The sequence below is a fragment of the Elephantulus edwardii genome, unplaced genomic scaffold, assembly GCF_000299155.1.
Source record: "Elephantulus edwardii isolate Elephantulus edwardi_28Jun2011 unplaced genomic scaffold, EleEdw1.0 scaffold00113, whole genome shotgun sequence".
Classification (NCBI taxonomy): domain Eukaryota; kingdom Metazoa; phylum Chordata; class Mammalia; order Macroscelidea; family Macroscelididae; genus Elephantulus; species Elephantulus edwardii.
Genome location: NW_006399863.1, coordinates 4,664,951 through 4,690,313, shown reverse-complemented (window position 1 = coordinate 4,690,313; position 25,363 = coordinate 4,664,951). Strand labels below are relative to the sequence as shown.

The 25,363-nt window shown below is 40.7% G+C and overlaps 1 protein-coding gene across 1 annotated transcript in view; it reads right to left on the bottom strand.

Annotated features, from left to right (window-relative positions):
- ERC2 (ELKS/RAB6-interacting/CAST family member 2) overlaps positions 1-25,363 on the bottom strand; it is a 1,171,987-nt gene that overhangs the window by 1,118,081 nt on the left and 28,543 nt on the right. The window contains exon 2 of the mRNA XM_006892220.1: positions 3,810-4,607. Within this exon, the coding sequence (XP_006892282.1) occupies positions 3,810-4,466 (657 nt within the window). The 5' untranslated portion in view covers positions 4,467-4,607. The remainder of the gene's footprint in view (positions 1-3,809; positions 4,608-25,363) is intronic.

Here is a 25,363-nt window from a genome sequence, read left to right as displayed (position 1 = left end):
TTCAAATCCACTGCAAAGAAACTGATGGGGAGAAGTCCAGTAACACTACGCACCAAGAGCAGCTGTGGTCTATTCACCTTCATCCTATAACAGATCTGTTCCCCATTTCTCTTCATATGATACTTAAACCTGCTTGAGATAATCTAAATGTAAGTTAATGAAACATTAATCATCCAAATATCTCCTAGGAGAGTTGCATCTGTAGATGCAGTTGCCAGTTATGTGTATAAAAAATAATGATCAAATGACCCTTATCTCTTTCGTATTCTTCAGTGTAATTTGTTCCCCAAAATTTATTTTCCATAAAATGCTTTCATAGCTTTTCCTCTAAAATGAAATTGTAGTAAGCTATGGTAAGTGGTGAAAAGATACTCTAAACTGTCTGTGTAAAGCACAGACTTGAAAAATCCTAAACAGCATAAAATCCATTACCAGGAAAAGTCAATTCCTATCTAAGAATTAAAAATCTAATTAAACTAAATCATATACTAGACCATCTATCAAAAGTACTCACTTGTTATCTATAATATATGACGTATAATTCCCCTATAATTCTAAGATTCTAATCAGAGCTCAGTGTTCCTTTAAGAAGTTTATGAACATGATAGTTGAGATCATCTTGGGCATTGGTATCAAATAGACCAAAATCTTACCAGCTGACCAAGATCTTACCAGCTGTATGAACGTGGGTAAGCTGTTAATCCTCTCTACATTGGTATTTCATCTGGAAAATGAGAGAGCTTCTAGCACTTCACATGGTTGATGGAAATACAGATAAGATAGTGCACACAAAGCTCTGAGCACAAAGCACATAAGAAGTCCTCAAGGGATATCCACTGGTCTCAGAAGCATAAGTCTCGAAAAAATCCAGTGAGTGTCTTTTTCACTTTGTTTCACCTAACCACTTTCTGGCAAACCTAAAAACCTCCGTGGCAGAAATTCCTAGCATTTCCTCATATCACTTAAGAAGCCCTGGTGGCCTAGTGGTAAGAAACAGCACTGCAATTCCAAAAGCACACAGTTTGAATCTAGCAGCTGCTCTATGGGATAGAGAATGAAGGGCAGTTTCTTCCCATATGATTAACTGCCCCTGAAAACCCAGTGGTGGGTCAGTTATGGGTCAGTTCCAACTCAAAGACATATATGAACAACGACAAAAACCTCAGTGGCAGAAATTCCTAATGATCTCCCATATCTCTCCCTTCTCTCCTCCCTAAAAAGAAGACTGTACCAACTTGCACAACTGTCACATCCAGTCAAAGGTATTGAAGCAATGTGCCATCTCCATGCACTGTCTTCCCCTGCCATAATAACTCTTGGCACCAAGATGCAGGAAACCTGGATCCCTGAGTTTGCTTCATGGAGGAGAGCTTCCCTGATGAGCCAGCTGACCTGCTTTAGGCTTTAAGTAGGAAATAAACCTCTGATGTGTCAAGCTGTGGAGATCTGAGGATTGTTTAATGTAGCAGAACCTACCCTGACAAAGAAAACACTCATACTTCAAATATTCTAATATAACTTGGGTTTTGTCAATCTTTATTTTCTTTTGTTGTGAAAAAGAGGATTATAGTACAAGTGAACTTAAATAAATGTATATTCACCTGCATTAAACATACAAACTAATAATGAAGCTTTCACGGAGTCATATGTCACTTAGTTGCGTGTCAACCACAGTGTCCAAAGCACCAGGGATCACAGCAAGTTCTACGAGAATGAAGAGATAACTGGGGCACCTCCCAATATTCACGTGCTTCTAGTGTTTGGTAGCAGAACAGTGCAGGGAATTATGGATCTTACTTAAACCGAGTTAAATCTAAGGAAATGAGTAAGCAATTTAAAACATGTTTAGCAAGAGCAAGAAGATTTTTGTGTCATTAAAAACTACCCAAATATATCATTTATCTCTTCCATCATTAAGCTATATCTTTGTGAAAAGTTATATAACACAAGTTGTCACAGTACATTGTGTAATTTATTTTAAAAGATTTTATATATATTTCCTCTTATTGTTGTTGATTGCCGTCGAGTCAAGCACACTCATAGCACTCATAACACTATGAACAAAGGGCCCGAAGCCTTTCTGTAACAATCATCGCTTATCAAAACTCATAGTTTTCAGAGGCATGTTGTTTAGGAAGTGGATAGCATTCCTGCTTCCAAACACACACACACACACACGAGCATCTATAATTTAAAAATTTTTAATGACAAAAGCATAACATAGAAATAATTTGGAGGCTGAAAGTTTAAAGAACAGCTTTCAAATTATCTGTCACTTTGTGTATCATTCCTATATTCCAAAATATTTCAAAGGAAGGAGAGAAATGCACAAAGTCAGGGAGAAAAAGGAAAAATAACAGTGAACTGCATTAATTTTATTTGGAAAAGAAGAACAAAGCTTTCTGTCTCAACCAAAAACCACATTTCCACATCTGAAAACCAATGGTTCTGTCAGATAATCAAAGGGATAAGATGATTATTTTATATGAAAAGAAGGAAAGCAAGAGCAAATTCTAAATACAGGTCACACGTGCTTCTATGGGCACTTGGCCTCCAAAGGTGTGGCAGCCAGAAAACAGATGAGCTGATCAGCAGATGACCCCAAGGAAGACTGAGCGCTTTATTAGAACAACATCAAGACTAATTATCATAGAATTACCAATTAAGCCCAAACTAGAGTTTCTAAGAAGGTTAAATGATATATGGGAAACTTTCAGAAAATGACTCAGCACCCTCTACTTTCCTATTCTCCTCATTTGCTAAATACAACTAAGAGGGAAAGCTGGGATTTAAGGTCCATTTGAATTCAAAATATTTATGAAAATAATAGCCCGTGTATACAGTGGGCCTCACAGAACAGGTAGGATGTGAACATGGAAACTGGTTGTAATTAGAAGGAAATTGAAGTGGAGGGACCTGGGGATAGAGGTTGAGGCTGTTAGGAAGGCCGTTAGTGAATGGAAGAGTAAGAACAAAGACATGGAGTGAGAAACCGTGAACACAGGCAGCAGAAGTTATTGGGTAGTGGTACAAGTAGCACAGGAAACAGAAGTTGTAAGGGGACAACATCAGCTCAGGCTGTCCTGGAAGGTGTTTACAGACTGAGCCAAGGAAATAACTTTATTAAGGAGGTACTGCAGAATTACAGAAGACTTAAGAAAAACAATGGTGTGATATCAAGTAGACACTGGGAAACTAATCTTTCTATAACATTGAGGATGTATCAAAGAAGAATAAAAACATCTTTGCTCATTACAGCTGTTGTACATAATTAATACTAAAAGAATGAAGGCAAGAAGACTAGGTTACATTTTACTGTATAAACTTAAAATTATATGAAACCCTTTCTACTCAATCCCTTTAATACTGTTCAATTTAGCACTTAGGAAACTTAACTCCTTCTACAATTCTAGAGGGAAATACTTCCAAGAGTGTTTTTTTTTTAAAAAGAAAAATCAATTCACCAGTCTAATATGACCCTCAATGCTGCTGTTAAAGTTTTTAGTCTTGCAAAAATGAACAATCCTCTTCTATTCTGAGGGAAGTACGTCTGAACTTGTCCTGCCAGTGCTGAAAAAGAAAACAAAATTAACCAAGTACAAAAGTGAGGCAATACCACATCCTCAACAGAGTTACCGGGAAGGTTAAAACTTCACACCCCTACGCTGCTTCTGGCATCAAGTAAGATGTCATAACCTTCTCAGAGACGCCAGACTTGCTTCTACACAGGTCGTGCTGCCATCATCTGCAAAGCATCAACTGCTCAGTGAGAAATAAAGGCTAGCAAACAGAGATGAGTCAGAACCTACCTGATTTTCTTCATGGGAGACCCTCATCTGCTCCTTGAGGACAGACATTCGGGCTGCCTCTTCTTTCCTCAACACTCGCTCCTTCTTGAGCTCAGGACTCCAGAAGGTCTTGATGCTGTTCATGGAAGAGCCTAACTTGCTATCCTTGATGTCTAGCTCTTTCCGGAGGAGGTCGTTCTCTCGCTGAAGCTCCTTGAGCTGAGCCTGAAGATCTAACATTGTGCCATCCCTTACCTGCCTGAGCATGGAGGGGACCTGGTGGTGACGATGATGGGATGAGGTGGTCAGGCCGCCATGTTGATCCGTGTATGAAAGGACATCCGTGTGGGAAAGTCCAGCTGAAGCAATATTCGGACTGCTCCCCATGGCTGTGACTCGGCCCCCATACACAGCTCGATTTGTGGCCCTTCCCAGAGTCATGGTGCCCTTCGGGTAAGTCGTTGAAGCCACCCCCTCATGGTCACTCAGGTACATAGGTCCAGACGTAGCATAGGCTGCATTAAGGGACTGGATATTCTCCATGGACAAAGTCTTGCCTGTTCCTCCACCGCCCCCACTACTTGTTCTTCGGTGGCCCAAACGAGGGGACCTTGGCAAACGAGGGGATCTGGAAGGGCTCCCCTCCAGATTAGTGATTGTTCTTGCACTTCCATACATTTTTCTTATACTATGAGGCGCTACTGAAGAGAAGAAATGCTATCACTAAACTGGTGATTAAACCAGTATTTCCACTGTTGGACAGGATTTTCACTGCATTCTTTTCATGGTCTGTACAAGGAAATGGCTTCAATCAGGGATCTGCAAAACAAGAAGAGAGATAATTAAAATGAAGCTTCTTTAGAACCACTTAACAGCTATTATGTTTTAAAATATATATAGGTTGATAAAGGGAAATCAAATCATGACCATGAAGAATATTTTAAAAGAAAATTTAAGTAAATTTTCACTTACTATATATGAATTTGTTCTAAAGCATGCTATGAATGCCCCTAACCAAGGTCAAAAGTTCAAAGAGCAAAAGGAAAAAGAAATGCCATCTTTTCCTTCCTAAAATGAATCCAGTTGAGAGTTAGGATCTCAAAAAAATTCACTGTTGAATTCCCCATCATGAAAACCTTAGCTGAAAGTAATTCATCTTGAGAGGGTACAATTCCTCATGTATCTTAGGCTAGACAATGACTTTTAAAAGCTGTTGCATCCTAGAATGTCATGTACTTGGCTCACACACTGTGACTTCTCCCTCCTATACCGATCATGGACAGCACTAGTGTGCCACATGGGATGAAGCAAGTAGAAAGAGAGGTAGCCTAACCAACACAAGTGCTATGCATATAGTCAGATCCTAAATTACACCACCAGAAAAGTGATAGTCCTATTTTTCTTCCCATCTATTATGAATGGAATTATGTTTCCCTAAAATATGTGACATCCTTGTTTGCAGAAAGTGAGGAGGACTGGAAACACTTGTTGCAAAAGATCAATGACTACTGTCTTCAATATGGATTATATCTCAACATCAAGAAAACAAAATTCCTCAGCACTGGACTGATTGGGAACAACATGGTAGATGGAGAAAAGATTGACGCTTTCAACTATTTCATTTTACTGGGATCCACAGTTAATAATTATCATGGTAAGAACAGTCAAGAAATCAAAAGATGTGGTGCATTGGGAAAATGTGCTGTGAAGGACCTCACTACAGTTCTAAAGAGCAAGGATATATATCAGTTTAAAGAATAAGATGCACCCGATTGAAGCCATGGTATTTTCAATTACTTCCTACATTGAAAAGTTGGACTATGAATAAGGAAGACCAAAGAAGAATCAATGCCTTTGAGTTGTGGTGAGGTAAAGAGTAGTGAATAAACTATACACTGTCAAAAGAACAAACAGATTTATCTTGGAAGAAGTAAAACCATAGTGTTCTTAGAAGCAAGAATGGTGAAACTTCACCTCAGCTACTTTGGATATGTTATCAGGAGAGGCCAGTCCTTAGAAAAAAGAAATGATGCTAGAAAAAGTAGAGAGAAGGTGAGTGAAGGAAAGGAAGATCCTCAGGGAGATGGGTTGACACAGGACTGTAATAATGGGCTTGAGAATACTGGAGATGGTGATGATGGTACAGGACAAGGCAAGGCTCTGATCTGATATCCATGGGGTGCTGTTGACTCAACGGCACCTACCAACAGCAAAATATGTATTGCAATCTTAACCCATATATGAATGGATGCAATCCTGTTTGGAAAGTGAATTTTCCTTGTTACGTTAATGAGGCCACTCTAGCATTGGATATGTCTTGAACCTAATGATGTTTGAGCTATAAAATGAGTAGAACTGACACAGAGACACAGACACAGAAGACAGACACAATCTGGCAACAGGGGTAGTTGTAATGCAAGAATGCCAATGCACAGAAGCTGAACCTAGAACAGGGCTTCCCCCTTGAAACACACTCTGAATTCAAACATCAAGCCTTCTGAAGTATGAGGACATAAGTTTCTGTTCTTCAAAGCCACCCCCTTATGATATTTCTATTACGGCAGCACTAAGTAACTAAGACACCTCTCTTACTTATCCTTCACGCTGCCCTTTTGGGACTTCTTTATTTAGTTTACTAGTCAAATCAACCACACCACACCTGTACAAAATTACAGAGTGAAACAGTGCACTGTGTTAGTGTTCCTGGTCTCACAATCCCTAGAAAAGTAGACTCTCCTCGTGGTTATTCAGGCACAAAGGTTAAGATTTCATGTACCTGAGGTTTCAGGGTCATCTCTTCAGTGCAAGGACCTAAATGGGCTGCGTGGTGTTCTCCGGCTTTGGAGTATCAATAGTGTATTTTCTTTTCCTTCAGTTTTACAACAGAAAGAACAGTGACTATGAGAATGTTGTTGTTGTTATGTGCCATCGAGTCGCTTGTGACTCATAGTGACCCTATATACAAGAGCTCTATATGCTCCTCTATCCTGTGCCAACCTAGCCATCTCAAACGCACTTATTCCCACCACTCCAGTCACAGAATTGATCCATCTCATCGAAGGTCTTCCTCTCCTTCGCCGCCCCTCCACTCTGCCAAACATGATGTCCCTCTCCAAGGACCAGTCCCTCCTTGCAACATGCCCAAAGGATGTCAGATAAAACTTCAGAATCTTTGACTCCAAGGACCATTCCAGCTTCACCTTCTCCAGGACAAACCTGTTTGTTCTCCTAGCAGTCCATGGTATGTTCAACACTCTTCTTCAGCACCACAGCTCAAAGGCATCAATTCTCTTTCTATCAACCCTATTCACTGTCCAACTCTCTGATGCATTGCACATAATTGCGAAGACGATAGCCCGGATCAGGCAAACCTTAGTCTCCAGCCTGATGTCGTTGCTCTTCCGTACTCTTGAGAGGTCCCTCACAGCCGACTTTCCCAATGCAATTTGTCTCTTGATTTCCTGGCTGCTGTTACCAAGAGTGTTGACTGTGGAGCCAAGCAAACTAAAACTGTTAACTATCTCAATCTCTTCACCATCATACTGATGCTGCCAATTGGCCCAGTGGTCAGAATCTTTGTTTTCTTGATGTTGAGCTTCAATCCATATAGGAGGCTGCAGTCCTTGACTTTTTCATCAAGCGCTTCAGGTCCTCCTAAGTTTCAGCAAGCAGGGTTGTGTCATCTGCATAACGCAGATTGTTGATGACTCTTCAACCAATCCTGATGCCACATTCCTCTTCGTACAACCCAGCATCTCAGATGATCTGTTCTGCACACAGATTGAAAAGGTATGGAGACAGAATATATCCCTGATGGACTCCCTTCTTGATTTTGAACGATGTAGTGTCTCCTTGCTCTGTTCTGATGACTGCCTCTTGGTTCAAGTATAGGTTTTGCATTAGCACAATCAAATGTTCTGGGATTCCCATTCTTCTCAGAGTCAACAACAGCTTGTTGTGATCCACACAGTCAAAAGCCTCTGCATAGTCAATGAAGAAGCGCAGCTTTCAGATCTCCAAATTCTAACCCAGGTAACCTCAGGCCACATTGGCCAGGCGCGCACCCTCAAGCATTGCTGGGAAAAGAGTTTTTTTTGGAATCGGGGAGGAGAAAAGCGGAGCTTTCAGACCTCCAAATACTAACCCAGGTAACTTCAGGCCGCATTGGCCAGCACACGTACCCTGAAGCATTGCCGGACTATGAGAATAGACTTTGCAAAAGGGCAAACTCAGATTCACAGTTCCACTTTAATAATGATTCACTGAATGATGTTGGCAAACTGTTTAACTATTAAGATCAACCTTTCTCCAATCTATTATGGTTAAAGATCATCAGCTCAGTCCCAATCTATAGTGACCCTTTGGACAACAAAAAAACACTATTCCAATCATCACTATGTTTGAGCCCATAATTGCAGCTACTGTGTGAATTCATCTCAGTAAGGCTCTTCCTCTTCTGTAAAAGACAAGTCATCCCATATCAACCCATAGTATGGAAATATGTAAGATAACATTCAGAAAACACCTACTTTGGTGTTAGCACACCCAAAAAATAAGTATCTCAATCAGGTAATTAATAAAACTAAAAGAAATACACATTAATAAAACAGGATATATTTTACCTGCCTGGTGTCCCTTCTCCCTTCCTTCTTTTCTGGTAATACAATCCCCATTTTCTCTGGAGAAATTATTCCCCAACCTGCATTCCTAATAGTTAAGACTTGGGGAACACTAAAACCCTGCGTCACACCTTAGCTAGTATGGGGTGGTATCCAGGTATTAGGGATGAGGACATGGCCCACTCCTGGTTAATCACATTATTCCATCCTTCAAATATAGCAGCTGGTCAGAGGAGAGGCATGTGACATACACTGGTCCCAAAACACTCCCTACCAAGATTTAGCTAGAACAAATGGAAAAGAAAAGCTCTTCCTGCCCCCTCCCCCAACCAGAATCACTTGCTTTCATGACAGGCCCTATAAAAAAAAATTATAAAATAAAAAGATGGAGTGCTGGGGTCTCATCATGCAGAGAGACCTTTCTGAGAGTGACAAACACAAAGCAAAACAGAGCTGAACTATGGAGAGACCAAGTCAGGTGTTATTTATTATCTGATACTCTTGACGGAGCAGTGACTGAAGTACCCATCCTCAGGCAATTTTAGTTACATATGCTATGGCAGGCTGACTGCATCAAGGGCTCTCTTTACCCCTGTCCTATAACCATATCCTTGGTGGTGCCTTCCCAATTTGACATTGAGTTCTGCCGTGTGGCTTGCTTTGGCTGATAGAAGGTTAGCAAATATGAATCAGGCAAAAGCCTGAAATAGCGCTTGGGTGTTTCCTCTCCTGCTCACATCTGCCACATCAATTTAGACATGCTCAACCCAGCCTGATGGGATATGAGGAACAAAATAGAGCTATGTTGCTCCAGGCAATACCCAAGTCATGTGAAAAAGCACAGCCAATCAGCAGAACTGTCTAGCCAATCAACAGCTGACTACAAAGTCATGAGAGACAGCCCAGTTGAGGCCCCAGTGGTGCTAAACAAATGCTGCCTGCAATATGGGACCATTTTGTTGAATGAGTGCTAAATATCATTACTGAGTCAACAAACAAACTGATAAATTTACCAAAAGGTGTTTGTTTGTTTCACTGCTACTTGTGGTTTCTGCCTCTTATATCCCAAAGGGTCCTCTTATAGACTATTAAATGTTTTCCATAGTTTCCACTTTCCCTAAAAAAAGCCCTAAGAAGAATTTTCCTACTCTTTCTAAGAAACTTACTTTTGTATATTTATGTTCCTCAAAACTTAATTTTGTTTTATTTTGAAATACACTATAATTGTTCTGTTTACAATATATTTGCTGAAATAATTTGTTGAATGGGAAGGGGAGTAGGATCAACATTCCCAGCAATAAGAAATAATTTACTTAAATAATGACAGAGACAGACAGGACAAGGTGGTGATGTTGCTGTTATTGTTGTCATGTACCAACTCATAGCTGACCCTCCCATGCGTTTTCAGAGGCTGTAAATCACATGAGATGAGATTTCCCCCTTCTTTTTCCTGTGGAACAGCTGTTGGATCCCAGCTACACGCCTTTGGGTTAGTAGTGCAACTTTTTACACTGAGCCACCATCGCCCCAATGTTATAGTTACATGAATATTTCAAGACGAAAAAATGTTCATGACATGGTGCTGGGGAAATGGAAGTAGATTATGAAAGATTTTTATGATTTACGCACACTTTTGTAAAAGCACAAACGCAAATGCACACACACATACTAACTCAGAGTTAACAAAACGATAGCAGCGCTGGATGCCATGTAGGTTTCTTTTTCTTCCTCTTGTTTATTTGCAAGCCCTTGGTTTTGGGCAATAAAGAGAGAAAAAACCCAAAATGTCCTTCTGATTATCTTTCCCTAAACCCAACAAGTAAATGACTGTGCTGTGTTTGGTGAACCTAGAATCTAGGTATTGAGGCTCGAGGCCCACAACTCCATTATGTCACTTTCTGGAACCGTCACTTCTAGAGCTGTCATTCTAAGTGATAGACTCGAACTCTTTCTCCCATATCTTCTTCACTGAAGTAGACATTTCTGAGGCCTCTTTCTAAGTCTGAGAACCCCATGTCAAAAACAAGTAAAATTTACACTCACATCAATGTATTCATTGGTGATTATACATTCCAGCTGGCCAAGGCTTTGGAGAATGAAATAATTGACCAACAAAAAGTGGGCTTGCTCCCTTTGGAACACACACACACTGAGCATGCATACACTGATATATTTATTTAATGTTTCCTTATTTTAAAACTCAGGCATGGTGACACTGGCCCACAGGGTCCCTGAACTCTCCTGATCTAGGTTTCATTTTTGACTTATGCTGGTGTCAGAATGATTAGTGACTTTCCATTATTCCTATGCTCTGGAACAGTTACCATAATAAAAGACTCTATTTCTGATACATTTGATAGATCCCACCCACCTACCTCTTTTCTGTATAGTGTGACCCAAAGGTACCTTTTCCATTTTTGCTATATTTACTGTAAAAGTATTTATTAAGTGTCAGTCTTGTGATCCCCCAGCTCTGCCTTAGTTCAGTGTTTCTGAAGAGTTTGAATGACACCATAAATAAGGAAAAGGGGGTTTTCAATTAGGGCACTAATATGCATTGTTATTACACCCCAAACAAATATAAATAACCAAGCCCACTGTCATCAAGTAGATGCTGACTCTTAGGGACCCTGTGGAATAGAGAAAAAGTGTCCTGGGAGTTTTTAAGGTCAAAGTCTTTAAGAAAGTAGACTGTCATATCTTCCTCTTGTGGAATGGCTGAGGGGGTTCAAACTGCCAACCTTTCCGTCATCAGCCATGCACATTCACTATTTGTACTACCCAGAGACTAGGGCCAAAGAAGAAGAGATACCGTTGAATTGTGGTGTCAAGGAAAATTACTGACTATGCAGTGGATTGCCAAGAGAACAAAAACATCTACCCAGACGAAGTGCAACCAAGGTGCTCCTTACAGGCAGGGATCATGAAACTTCTTCATCTCACCTACTTTGAGCATGTTGTCAGAAGGGGTCCGTTATTAAGAAAAGACATCATGCTAGGAAAAAAGAAAGCATGGCACTCAAGGAAATTATGGACTGGCCAGTAACTGTTAAGGATGGGTTCACACAGCAGAGATTGTGACGGTGGCACAGAGCATGGCAAGGCTCAAATCTGTTGTCCACAGCATCACTATGACCCCTCATCAACTTAACATCACCTAAAAACTACAGTAGGGCTATAAAAGTAACAACTTTGCCCTCAAGAACTGCCAAAAGAACAAAAAGATCCATCCTGGAAAAGGTGCAGCCAGTGTGCTCCTTGGAGGCAAAGATGACGAAGCTTCATCTCATATATTTTTAGCATGGTGCTAGGAGAGGTTACTCCTTAGAGAGGGACATTATTCTTGGGAAGGTGGAAGAACAGCAAAGGAGAGGAAGACACTCAACCAGGTGGATCGACGACACAGTGACTGCAGGTACGGGTTTGAGGGTTTTGGGGATTGTGAGATTGTCAGGACAGCACAGGACAGGATTAGGATCTGCTGTTCATAGGGTCACTATGAATCATACTCGACTCAATGGCACCTAACAACAAAAACAACAACCCCCCAAGGGGGCGGCGAATCAGGGGGCGGGGAACCTGTAAGAGAGAAATACAGGATATTAAAATAATGTCTAGTTGGGAGTTTGGACCTGACTAGTTGAAGACATTTTTTTCTTTCTTTTTCAAACACTCAATAAAAAAGCCAAGAAGCAAAAAAGAACAAAATTCAGCTGCTGGTGGCCTCTGAACAGGCTGACGCTGCTCATTCAACCAAGATCATGCTGCACAAAAGGTATTGTGCACAATTTCACAGAAGGTATCAAATCAAATCAGAACTTCAGAGAACAGAAAACGACAAAGGGATCATTTCTTCACCACCATGTAGCTGCCTTCTTAACAGTAAATTTCAATTAGCAACCCAGGCCTGACACTTCATTGTGGAATTAGCACACACCACCACTATCAAATGCACATAGTGCAGCGTAGTATCCTGGGACACTGTTTAACTGCAGCACAGAGAATGATGTTGATTTCACAGGCACCACGAAGGCCCAGCTGGGGAGGCAAACCAAAGGCATGTTCCACGGCTGCCATGTTCTCCTAGGTCACATGATCCCAACTTGCACTACTGAGTCATTCACAGCAGCCCCACCTCCTCCAGCTGTGTTTAAGTTCCCTGATATATTTTTAGGGACTTGTTTTGACACTCGAGATTTTTTTTTGGTTATCGTCTCCTAATTTCTGTCTACCGTGATCTTTTTTTCCCCTAATTTTGTAAAATGAATCCCCGGGAAAGAACAAGAAGATCAACTTTATTCAGCAATCAATAATGCAAAAAAATTAAAAGTCTGCTTCTAGTCCCATTATTGACCTCAAGAAACTCATCTCTAAGCTTTTCCAGCCAACTATAAATCCAGGCTAGATAGGAAGTAGGGAAGTAGTTAAAATAGCATTGTTTCAAATACTATAATGAAGTCATAACAGGTCAGTCAGTGGGCTCTATTACAAATGTTAAAATACTGTCATTCTTCCATATTTGAGATGCATAGTCCTAAAGATGATCAATTATTAATGTGATTAAACTGTAGGCAGAAAAAGATAAATGTTGCTAAATATGAGACCAAAGATATCATTTGTACAACATATATCACTTTAAAAAGTACCTCATGAACAAAATTCAATGTCCAAGTATAAGTTCTGTTTAAGGCTCCAACAGAAAATCAAATATGGCTTTGTGATTCTATGTGACGGCTTGCTAGAATTGCCTATGGATTCATAAATAAAACATGCAGCCAACCACTCACTCTCTTAAAAGGTTTAAGGGCTCTTCAACTGAAAACTCAGGAGGAAAAGCTGGAGTGAGTCCTGGTTCCCAATCCACCTCAAATGCCTCCGACTATCATGGTCTGGACTGGTCTATTTTAAGACAAAAGCGCTTACTGCTATGGACTCTAAATTAGGTTACGTTGATTTCCACAGGTCTCAGTCTCAGCCCATCACCTGAGCCCTGCTGACAGACCGTGTGAGCTGAGATCATCAGAACCTCCTAAGTTAGCCAACTTAAAATACCCTTTTTTCCCCCTGATCAGCACCCCTAACTTTTTAAAAACTCTGAGTCAGAGACTGCATTTAACTCCAAAACCTTTCCAAAGGAAGACATGGAGTGGAAGAGATCTCAAGTAAGAAACGGCCACCCATGAGCCAGATTCCACCTGCAGATGTGTTGTGTATGGCTAGCACAGTGTTCTTTAGAATCTTGACTGGGAAGCCAAAATGAAAATATAAAAACAGTTTTCTATTAAAATCTAGAATCTGGTTTCTTTAGAAAAATCAGAAAATCTGACAAAGTTCTACAGTGGTAGTAACTACCTCGTTCAGAAGGGCATGAATACTCTACTTTGCCAGTCTTCCACACTCCCTATTGCCTTATATGCAGCCTGATTTCCCTCATTTCAGGATTAGTTCCCATAAGCACTTAAATTTTTACCATTCTTCCCACATAAACTCAGCCATCATCCAGTCTACTCCAATTCAAAGGAACTCATGTTTTCTGAAGCATTTGCTGCAGAAGGTCAAGGACTGCAGCCTTCAATATGGATTGACATTCAACATCATAAAAACAAAGATTCTCAGCACTGGGCCAACTGGTAGCATCATGTTAGATGGTGAAGAGATTGAGATTGTTTACAGTTTCAGTTTGCTTGGCTCTACAATCAACACTCTGGTAGCAACAGCCAGGAAATTAAAAGACAAATTGCATTGAGAAAGTCTGATGTCAGAGACCTCTCCAAATACTGAAGAGCAATGATGTCAGTCTGGAGACTAAGGTGTGCCTGATCTAGGCCATATACTTTGCAATTACTTGCTATGCATCAGAAATCTGGACAATGACTAAGGATGATAGAATGAGAATTGATGTCTTTGAGCTGTGGTGCTGGAGAAGAGTTCTGAATATTAGCATGGACTGCCAGGAGAACAAACAGGTTCATGCTAGAGAGGATGAGACCAGGCTGTTCCTTGGATTCTGAACCTTCGTCTGATATACTTTGGATATGTTGCAAGGAGGGATCAGTCCTTGTAAAGAGACATCTTGCTTGGGAGGATGGTGGGACAGCACAAGAGAGGAAGACCCTCTATGAGGTGGATTGATTCAGTGACTGGGGTAATTAAGGCAGGTGTGTCAGAGACAGTAAGACTGGCACAGGATATACAGCAGGGTTTCTTAAGGCTGTTGTACATAGGGTTGCTATGCGTCGCAGGTGACTCGATGGCACATAATAACAGCAACATATGTGTCCTAGTAGAAAAATTATGCTCCACAGTTTTCAGCAGCAGCTGATTTTTTTAAGCAGGAAATCAAAAGATATGTTGCAATGTACAAGTCTCCTGTCAAAGACAAAAAGTGCTAAAGAGCAAAGATACAGTTTAAAGACTAAGCTGTGCCTGAACCAAACGATAGTGTTTTCAATTGCTTTCATGTGCATGTGAAAGTTGGACAACAAATAAGGAAGATCAAAGAAAAATTGACTTAACTGTGGTGTTGGAAAAGAGTACTGAATATCTCATGGACTGCCAAAAGAACAAACAAATTTGTCTTGGAGAAAGGAAAGCCAGGATTCTCATTAAAGGCAAGGACAGTGAAACTTCATCTCACATACTCCGGGCATGCTGTCTGGAGGGGCCATCCTCGTAAAAACACAGCACACTTGGAAAAACAGAGGGTCAGTGAAAGACAGGAAGACACCCCCCTCCCCATGCAAAAATGGCTTGAGCATGGCAGAGATTATGATAGGATGAGGTTTCAATCTGTTGCTCATAGGGTCGCTATGAGATTAAATCCATTCAATGACACCAAATAACTGGCCTTTCCTCAAAGATTCCTCCATTAGATTAAAATTTCCAACCTTTCATTTAGCAGCTAACATACTATCCAAAGATGACTCCTCACGTAAAAGATCTTAAATAAGGAATTTTCCTCCTTCAAGCAAACTTCAATCTGTTTCTAAATCCTATCAAACCTACCATCATTTGATAATCAAAATTATCAAATCTGTTCCCTTGGTCGCACTTACAAAACCACCACTCTATTGCACTGAGGCTGTTACTTAAACCATCCCTTACTCTCCCAAACTCTCTTTCCCTTTTACATTTTTTTCCCCTCAATCTATTTTCCATACATCAGCCAAACTGTTTTAAGATGCAATTCTGACCTTCTCACTTTCCCCTACATAAAACCCTTCAAAGTCTCCCAGCTCTCTTTGGTGGTGGTTATTATGTTGCATTAGAATCAACTCATAGCTGACCCACCAGTGGGATTTCAGAAGCTATAAATCACCCAGGAGAGAATTATCCATCTTTCTCCCACAGAACAGCTGGTATATTCACACCATGTGTCTTTGATTGAAAGTGCAAATCATTACCACTAGGGCACCAGAGAGATTCCTTTGGACTAAGGTCAATACCTTTCCCATGGATGGAGTCTCTGCTGAACCTGGACCAACAGCTCCAACCTTTTCTATCAATACTCTGGCCATCAACAGTTCGGCCCAGGTCTTCTTTCTGTTACTCAGATGCCTCAAGCTCCTTCCAGTCTCACAGACTTTCTATTCACTGTCAAGTTTCAGCTAATGTAAATCAAAACTACAATGAAATATCATCTCACCCCAGCAGCAGTGGCAAAGTGTAACAGGACAGCAAGCAATAAATGTTGGGAAGACAAGGAGAGATAGGAACTATCACACACTGATGGTGGGATTATAAAATGGTACAACCACCCTGGAAAGCATTTTGGCATTTCCTCAAAAAGCTGAACATAGAAACTCCATATATTGTAGCTATTCCACTCCTAGGAATATACCCCAAGGAAATTAGAACTGGGATACAAATGGAGATTTATACACCAATGTTCATAACAGCATTATTCACTATTGCAAGGAACATGGAAACAGCCTAAATATCCAACCATAATCAAGTGGGTTGAGAAATTATGATACATTCACACAATGAAACACTACATAGTACTTAGGAGCAATGATTTTGAAAATTATTACATAATTTAGGAGAGACTGGAGGGCATTATGCTGAGTGAATTAACTCAGTCTCATAAGGATAAATACCACATTACTGTAAAAACAGAAGGAAACCAGTAAAACATGTACAAGGAATCCAAGGAGCAAAGACATTGGAACAGAAGCATGAGAGTGGGCGGGGGGGAAATATATGGTCACATAATATGGTGGATGGAGGGAGAAAACTAAAGAAAATAGGAAAGATCCAACGGTGATCTGGAAAGACAGGATAATAATGCGCATAGTTCAATGGTAATTGGTTTTTAGAAAACATAATGAATGATTGCATGAAACACAATATGAATGAATGAGAGTGTGAAACACAATGTATAAAACTCTTTATGCAAACCAACGTAAAATTTTAAAAACAAAAAATAAACTTAAATGATTGATCTAAGTGGCCCTATGGACCAAGTAGGGTGGTGACTAAGTAGTTGGGGTCCTCTAGCACAGTGTGTAAGAAAGTCTTTGTAACTCAGTTGGCTGCCACTCCACAGATCCCTGATGTGCCAACTGGTCAACCATGAAAAAGAGAAATCAATGTGCATAAGAAGTACTGAGAGCTGTCAAGAAAGGGAGCCACGGACACCCCAATTCTAGTACTCAGGATTCAGAGAAAGTGAGCTCTATGTGAATAATGTGCATGATTACAAACAAGGCTCAGAGCTCTGAGAAATAAAGCAATTATTTCAAAGAAAGAGAAAGTGTAAGCTGGTAACCTGACTGAAAACACAGCACAGAGATGGCCGCCTGGCCAGACCACGTAGCTGAAGCTGGGAGCTCCCGTGGGTCCAGGATGCTGTGTGGAACAAGTGCCTGTGCACAGAACCGTACCTGAAGGGGAACTCCAGAGATCTTAGGCACGCCACACCCTACACACAGGACTGTCCCTGAAGAAGAAATCTGCATCTCAGGCACAGCTCCCCACAAGCAGGCCCACAGACAAGGGTTAGGGTACAGATGACTCATCTAGAAGTCAGTCCCAGAAGGAGGGTGTTTTGGCACTAACTAGCTCACAAAGACAGAAAGGAAGTCAACGCACTCTGCATTTCTGATGAGGCATCTGATGGGCAGAAGTTAGGCCCTGTACTTCTGGAGGAGCTGCGAGAGACAAGTTTTGAACTTGGTTCATACACGTACCTCCAGAAGGGCAAAAAGCCTGCCCGTTACCAGTGAAGGCTGCTCCCCTGGCACTTCAGCCTGTACAGCACAGAAGCCATGAGAAAGCCCTCACATTCTCACACAAGCCAGGAGTGCCAAGAAGGTGTGGCCCAGGCACGTGTTACACCACACACGGCACATACATGGCTGAACCGGGCCACTAGGAGACTGAGGTGGCGTTCCCTGTTAGATATGATTGTGAAGGCCACAGAGGGCACCTGCAGAGTACACCTTCCAGTCTGAGGACAAGCTGCAGCAGTGACACCTTGTGGTAAAACGATGCAACCATGTGATGGGCAGCTTGGACAGGCCCCCATCTGAAGGCTGGGTATCCATATTCCCCTCATTTGGGGGAAGTACAGTCTGTGGGTAGAGGGTTCTACTGGGGAGACTCTATCCAACTGAATTCCAGCATCTGTAGTTTAATATGGATAAACAAAGCTCAAAACAAGATTTTTTTAATAAACCTAATAGGTTCCCAAAGCACACATTCTACATGAATGTGTGTGCTTGCTTGTTAGAGTCTATCTTTCCTCCTGCTATAAACCTCTACATGGCTTCAAATAATTTAATTTTAGTTCTTATGGGGTCTTAGTCAAGAGTACAGTGGAGGTCCAAACGCCACATGCAAACACACTTTAGTTAGAAATGAATCTTGTAGTTGTTAGGTGCCATGAACTCATCTGTGACTCAAAGTGACCATATGGACAACAGCTCTGAACTCTGCTTTCTCAGTTCCACAGTCAACATTCTTGGAACCAGCAATCAGGAAATCAAAAGTCGAATTGCATTAGGAGAATCTGCTGTCAGGGACCTCTCCAGAGTGCTAAAGAGCAATATTGTCAATCTAAAGACTAAGGTACACTTGATCCAAGCCATGTTCATTGCAATTACTTGCTGTGCATCAGAGCTGGACAGTGAATAAGAATGACAGAAGAAGAATTAATGTCTTTGGGTTTGGGAACTGGAAAAGAGTAATGAACATACATGGTCTGCCAAGAGAACAAACAGGTTTGTCCCAGAGAGGGTGAAGTAAAGTTGCTCTTTGGAGACAAGGATTTTGAAGCTCTGTCTCACCTATTTGGACATGGTGCCCAGAGGGACCAATCTGAGGAGACGACATCATGCTTGGAAGAGTAGAGTACAGGAGAGGAAGTCCCTGGATGAGATGGCTTGACACAGTACTGAGGAAACGGGGGCAGGTTGCAAACTGCTAAATAAAATACATTAGATCAAGTCTGTCTTGGAGGAAGGGCAACCTGTCTGCTCCTTAGAAGCAAGCATGGTGAAACCTGGTCTCACATACTTTGTGCATGTTGTCAGGAGGCAGCCAGTCACTGGAATAAGACATCATGCTGGGAAAGGTGGAGGGTCAGAGAAAGAGATGATGACCCTCAACAAGATGGACTGACACAATAAGTATAACAATGGGCTCAGGAATTTCTGAGACACAAGGTGAGATCGCAAATATAGGGCAAGGTTCAGATCTGATCTGTTGTTCATAGAGTAATTATGAGTTACAGTTGACTCTATGACACTTAACAACACTCTTAACTCACCAGCAAATTTGAAGGTGAGGAAGGCAAAGTTTGAGATCTGAACTAAGAATTGTTGGATTATTCAGCATTCCAACTAAAATATAGTGGCAAGAAGAAGGCCTGTCCCAGACTTCCACCCCTGGCTCACCTGCACCCCAGGACCTGACACAGGAGGATTCTGTATTCTGCACAGTAGGCTAGCTGCCCCTTTACCCGTGGTAGGTAATTGTTTTTTCCTCCTGTAAAGTGGCAGGCATTAAATATTTTAGGCTTTGTCAGCCCTTGTCTCAATTACTTAACTCTGTAGCTGTAACCCTAACATTTACTTATATCTTCCATGGACATGATACATTCATTTTGTAACTAGAGCCAGAGAAGGGAGAAATAGTGGTGTTGCTCTTAAAATAAATAAATAAGAGAAGAGCTTCAACATCAGATCTAACTGGAGTCTTACCTCCAACTTAACTATGTGTAGCCATGAGCGAATCACTACTCCTCTCTGAGACCCTTGGTATTCTCACCTGTAAATGAGGGGTAAAAGCAATATTTTTGGAGAAAATTAGTTAAGATATAAAAATATATTCAGCCCAATCCCTGGTACTCAGTTAATACACAGTGAAAGCCAACTTTAATAAATCCAAGGCTACATGAATGTAATATAATGGCTTTTAACATTAAAGTTGTCTTAAAATTCTCTCAGTCTGCTAAACAAACTTTGTTGGACATTTCTGAGACAGGATCAACCTGCTGTTCAAAACAGCTCAAGACAAATACTAGGCTTTAAAACTGGAATAACATGATATCTGGGTTATAATTCTATGCATCTGTTGGTACTGAGACATGAGAGAGAAGAGGCAGTTGGCGTTCATAAAGATTTGATATCCTTAAAAACCCAGTGGGGCAGTTCCACCCTGCCCTATGGGTGATTATGAGTCAGAAACAATTTGGCCGCAATAGGTTTGATTTTGGGGGGTAGATGTTATGAGCTTTAATAATAAACCATTTAATCTTAAAATGGCTGCAGTGATCTGTACCAGGAAAATAAAAAGTCCAGCTTGACCTAGCAGAAATTTTCCATCATTCTCTTAGAAATGCTCTGCAGATTTAAACATACACATGCACAAATCACTACAGTCTCTTTTCAACCCCTCAAACTCATTCTGTAATTACTGTTTTCCATGTATGAATACTTAGCATGATTACACGTTCTGCTGCCTTAGCTCCTACTTCTTTATAGCAAGGTGCTTGAGCGAAGAGGCCACCATCTTCCATACTACAATGTGGCAGTGCACTGTTGCTAAAAATTAAAATGTTGTGCAAGATTATCTGATTATTTCAGGGTTTTAAACTTTTTATTATGCATAGGGAGCTCTGGTAGCCTAGAGGTAAAGACTGTGCTGCCAGTCTGAAGGTACTTAGTTCAAAACCACCAGCTTCTCCATGGGAGAAAGATGAGTACTGTCCTCCCATGCAATTATAATGCCTCTAAAAATCTGCTGGAAGGTTTGCTATGGGTCCAAATCAGTGGTACAAAACAATTGTGAATTGAGAGAAAGTTTACAGAACAAATTTACTTTCTATTCAGTGATTCATATATATTTGATTTTGTAACATTGATTAAAATCCTCCTAATACAACAGCACACTTCACACTTTCTCCGTTTCCTATTCATCCTTCTTTCTTATCCTTTCACACTCTCTGAGCTTTATTCCCATGCAAAAGCTGCCCTTCCAACTTTGAGTAGCTAATTATTCTAAGAAATACGCTTCTCTTGGGTGTTACGGATAGCCTTGTAAGCCTGTCATTTGGCTGAAAGTTGTGTCACTGAGGTTATTTCAGTTTGAGGCTTATACTCAAATATTAATTAACTAAGGAGCTCTGCTACTTTGGTCATGTTGTTAGGAGGCCAGACCTTGGAAAAAGACATCACGTTTGGAAAGGAAGAGTGTCAGTGAAAGAGGGGAAGACCCTCAAGAACATAGATTGGCACAGTGACTGTAACAACAGGCTCAAGTATATCAGCTATGACAAGGCTGGCACAGCACAGGATAAGGTAAAGATCTGCTGTTCATAGGGTCGCTATGAGTCGCAGTCAACTTGAGGGCACCTAACAACAACCAAGGCAGCCCTGAGGGTATAGACTGTAGAGCTGCACACTGCTAAGCAAAAGGTTATGCTTCTCTGGTGGTTCAAACTCATCAGAGGCTCTGCAGGAAAAGATAAGCAACTTCCTCCCTTGTTCTTTACAGACTCACAGCAAGGAGAGAGAAAAATTAGTTAGCTGTTCTTTCCCTTTGCCACTAACATAAATCCTTTATAACAAACTATTACATTTAGCATCTAAAACTACTTAAAAAATTGTATACAGTAATGGACTACTTATCTAGCATATAGTGAAATCCACAAATGTTAGAAATCTTCACTACAGACTGAAGTTCAACATCAAGAAAACAAAGATTCTCACCTCTCGGCCAACTGGTAACACCATGATAGATTGAGAAGAAATGGAGATTGTTAACAATTTCAGCTTGCTTGGTTCCACTCTTGGCACCAGAAGTAAGGAAATCAAAAGAAGAACTGCACTGGGGACATCTAGTGTCAGGGACTTCCCTAGAGTGCTTAAGAGCAATGGCATCAGTCCAGGCCACAGTTTTCTCAAATACTTGCAACATATCAGAGAGTTGGATAATGACTAAGGATGACAGAAAAAGAATCAATGCCTCTGAGTTGTAGTCCTGGAGAAGAGTATTTAACATACCACAGACTGCCAAGAGAACAAACAAATTTGTCCTGGAGAGGGTGAAAACAAGATGCTCCTTGGAGGCAAGGATTCTGAAGCTCCATGTGACTACTTTGGGCATGTTTCTAGGAGGGACCAGTCCTTGGAGAAGGACATCATGTTTTGAAGGATGGTGGCACAGCACAGGAGAGGAAGACCCTGCCTGGATAAGATGGACTGACACAATAACTGGGGTAATGGGGGTAGATGTGTTGGAGACAATGAGATTGGCTCAGGATAGAGCAGGGCTCAGAACTATTGTACATAGGGTCAGTATGAGTCAAAGATGACTTTACAGCTCATAACAACTATAATATGTTAAAAACATAGCTATATCCCAAGCAATAAGCAATAAATGTAAAAACAATTTTAAATATTAAGTAAAATTAAAATAACAGTTACAAGTAATATGTTGACTTTAACAACATTATTCACTGCTGCATGAAGTCTCATAAATTAAACTGGTTTCACTGAAGATATAAATAAATATGGTCTTAGGTTCATTTTTAAAGCATCTGCACATTTCCTTTCATCTGCAAATGTAAAATGTCAATTGGCAAAGTTCTAGCTATGGTGTACTTATAAAAAGGAATATTCAGGAATTATTGGGTCTTATACTAAAAAAAGAAAAATCCACAATCTGTCAATGAACAGATGTTTCAGAGAAAATTACAGAAAAGTAGAATAAAAACTCTACCTCATTGCCCCTTAAATTCAATCACACAAAATTTTTCTTTGTTTCAGATCAGTATATAAAGAGTATGTCTAAATAGCCTTCTACTGGATAAGAATATACACATACATAATCATAGGCACATGAGAAAATTTTAGAAAATAATACAGACTCTAAGACTATGTAGTGAGTGCTGGTGGCCTCGTGGCAAGAAGCTTCACTGCAATATCAAAGGCAAATTCACCAGCTGCTCCACAAGAGAAGGAAGGGCAATCTTCTCCTGTGTGATTAACTGCCTCTGAAAACCTGCCAGAAAGTCAGCTATGGGTTGGTTTGGACTAGACGGTACTCAACAACAACATAGATTATGTAGATAACGGGAGCTCTGGTGACTTAATGGTAAGGAATTGCACTGCCAACACAAAGGTACGTAGTTTGAATCCACCAGCTGCTCTGCAGGAGAAAGATGAGCAATCAACTCCAATGTGATTTACAGCCTCAAAAAACCTGCTTGAGGGTCAGCTACTGGTTGGTTCTGACTCTATGATACACAACAATACAGAACTGTAAAACAGTAATCAAAAAAGACCACCATCAAAAATGAGAGAGGTGGCGGTAGTGGTTGTTGTTGTTGCTGGTGTTGTTGTTGTTGTTGCTGGTGTTGTTGTTGTTGTTGTTATTGTCAGGTGTCTCAGAATCAACTATGTCTCTTAACAACCCTACCAACAAGTCCGAACCTCACACTGTTCCCTGCCATACTCACAATGTCTGATACGCTTGAGCCCATATTTACTGTCACTATGTCAATCCATGTCCTTGATGGTCTTTCTCTCCCTGACTCTCCACCTTTCTCAGGACAATGCCTTTTCCAAGGACTGGCCTCTCCTGACAATAGGCCCAAATTATATGAGACCAAGTTTCACCATCCTCGCCTCTAAGAAGCACTGGGGTCATGGAGGCTTAAGGGTGTAAATTCAAAAAGAAGTATTCATCTGTGGATTATGAGAAAAAATAGAAAAATTATCTCCTAACTCTGAGCTCTCTCTCAAAAACATGATTTCATGGTTATGACGAATAACCATGAAAGAGTTATATCTGAGTCTTTAGCAAAGATCAAGTTCAGGATGTTCAATGGTACTGAGAAACCTGACTGAGCAAAATCTGCTAGTCAGTTTATTGGACAAACATAAGCATCTTGTTTAGTGCTGTTGGGTCAAGTATATGACTCACAGTGACCCTATGATCAGCATATCTGATTCGGCCTATCCTGTGCAACCTCACAATCTCTGACATATTTGAGCCTACTGCAGTCACTGTGTCAAACCATCTTGTTGAGGGTCTTCCTTTCTTTCACTGATTCTCCACCTTTCCAAACATGATGTCCTTTTCCAAGGAATACCCTCTCCTAACAACATTTCCAAAGCAAGTGAGATGAAGCTTCACTATTCTTGCCTCTAGAAAGCACTCTGGCTATACTTTTTCCAAGACATATTTGTTCGTTCTTTTGGCAGTCCATGGAACAATGAGCGTTCTTCGCCAATACCACAACTCTAAGTCATCAATCCTTCTTCTGCCATTCTTATTAATTGTCCAATTCTCAAATGTATAGCAGTTGACTGAAAATATCATGGCTTGAATCAAGTGCATCATAGTCTTCAGGTAGACATAATTATTCATCAGTACTTTGGAGAAATCCCTGACAGCAAACTTTCCTAATGCAATACATCTTTTGATTTCTTGACTGCTGGTACCAGTGGTGGTGATTGTGGATCCAAGTAAGATGGTTCACTCTTTTCCCTATTTATCAAGATGTTGCCTACTGGGCCTCTGGTGAGGATCTTTGTTTTCTTAATGTTGTAATGTAATCCATGTTCTTTGATCTTCTGAAACAAGTGTTTTAAATCCTCCTCGTTTTCAGCAAGCAAGGCTATTGATGAGTCTTCCTCTGATCCTGATACCACATTCTTCTTCATAAAGTACAGCTTCTCACATTATTTGTGCAGCATGCAAACTGAATAGGTACAGAGAAAGGATGCAGCCCTGACATACACCTTTCTTTATTTTAAACCACACAATGTTCCACTGGTTTGTTATGTTGTTTTTTGGTGTAGTTTTGTTTGTTTTTTTGTTTGTTTTGGTGTTTTTTTGTTGGTTTGTTGTTTGTTTGTTGTTCAAATAATAGCTTCTTGGTCTATGTATAGGTTTTGTATAAACACAATTAAATATCCTTAACTACTTAAATAAGCTTCACCGAATTTGCATTAACCATATCTGACCCTCCAGTAAGTTTCCACAGGAGAAAATCTCCTCAGTCACACAGGGGACACTGCCCATCCTTCTCCCATAGAATAGATGGTGGAGTCAAACTGCATGCCTTTGAGATTTTAGCACAGCTTCATACCACTAGGCCACCAGAGCTCAGAGAGGGACATTATGTTTGGGAAAGTGGAGGGATGGTTCAGGAAAGGAAGTTCCTTGATGAGATGGATCGATTCTGTGGTTGGGGTGATGGGAATGACTGGGTCGGAGACAGCGAGGTTGGCACAGGATAGAACAGCATTTATGGCTCTTGTACATACATATATGGTTGCTATGAGTACAAGCGACTCGATGGCACATAATAAAAACAACAACAACTGTAAAAATAAATAAATTAGGAAATGATGTGGCATGGTTCAACTCTAGGAAGTCTTAGAAACAGAGTAATTAAGTACTTCATTGCTCATCAAAAGGGTAAATGTATAAATCCACCAG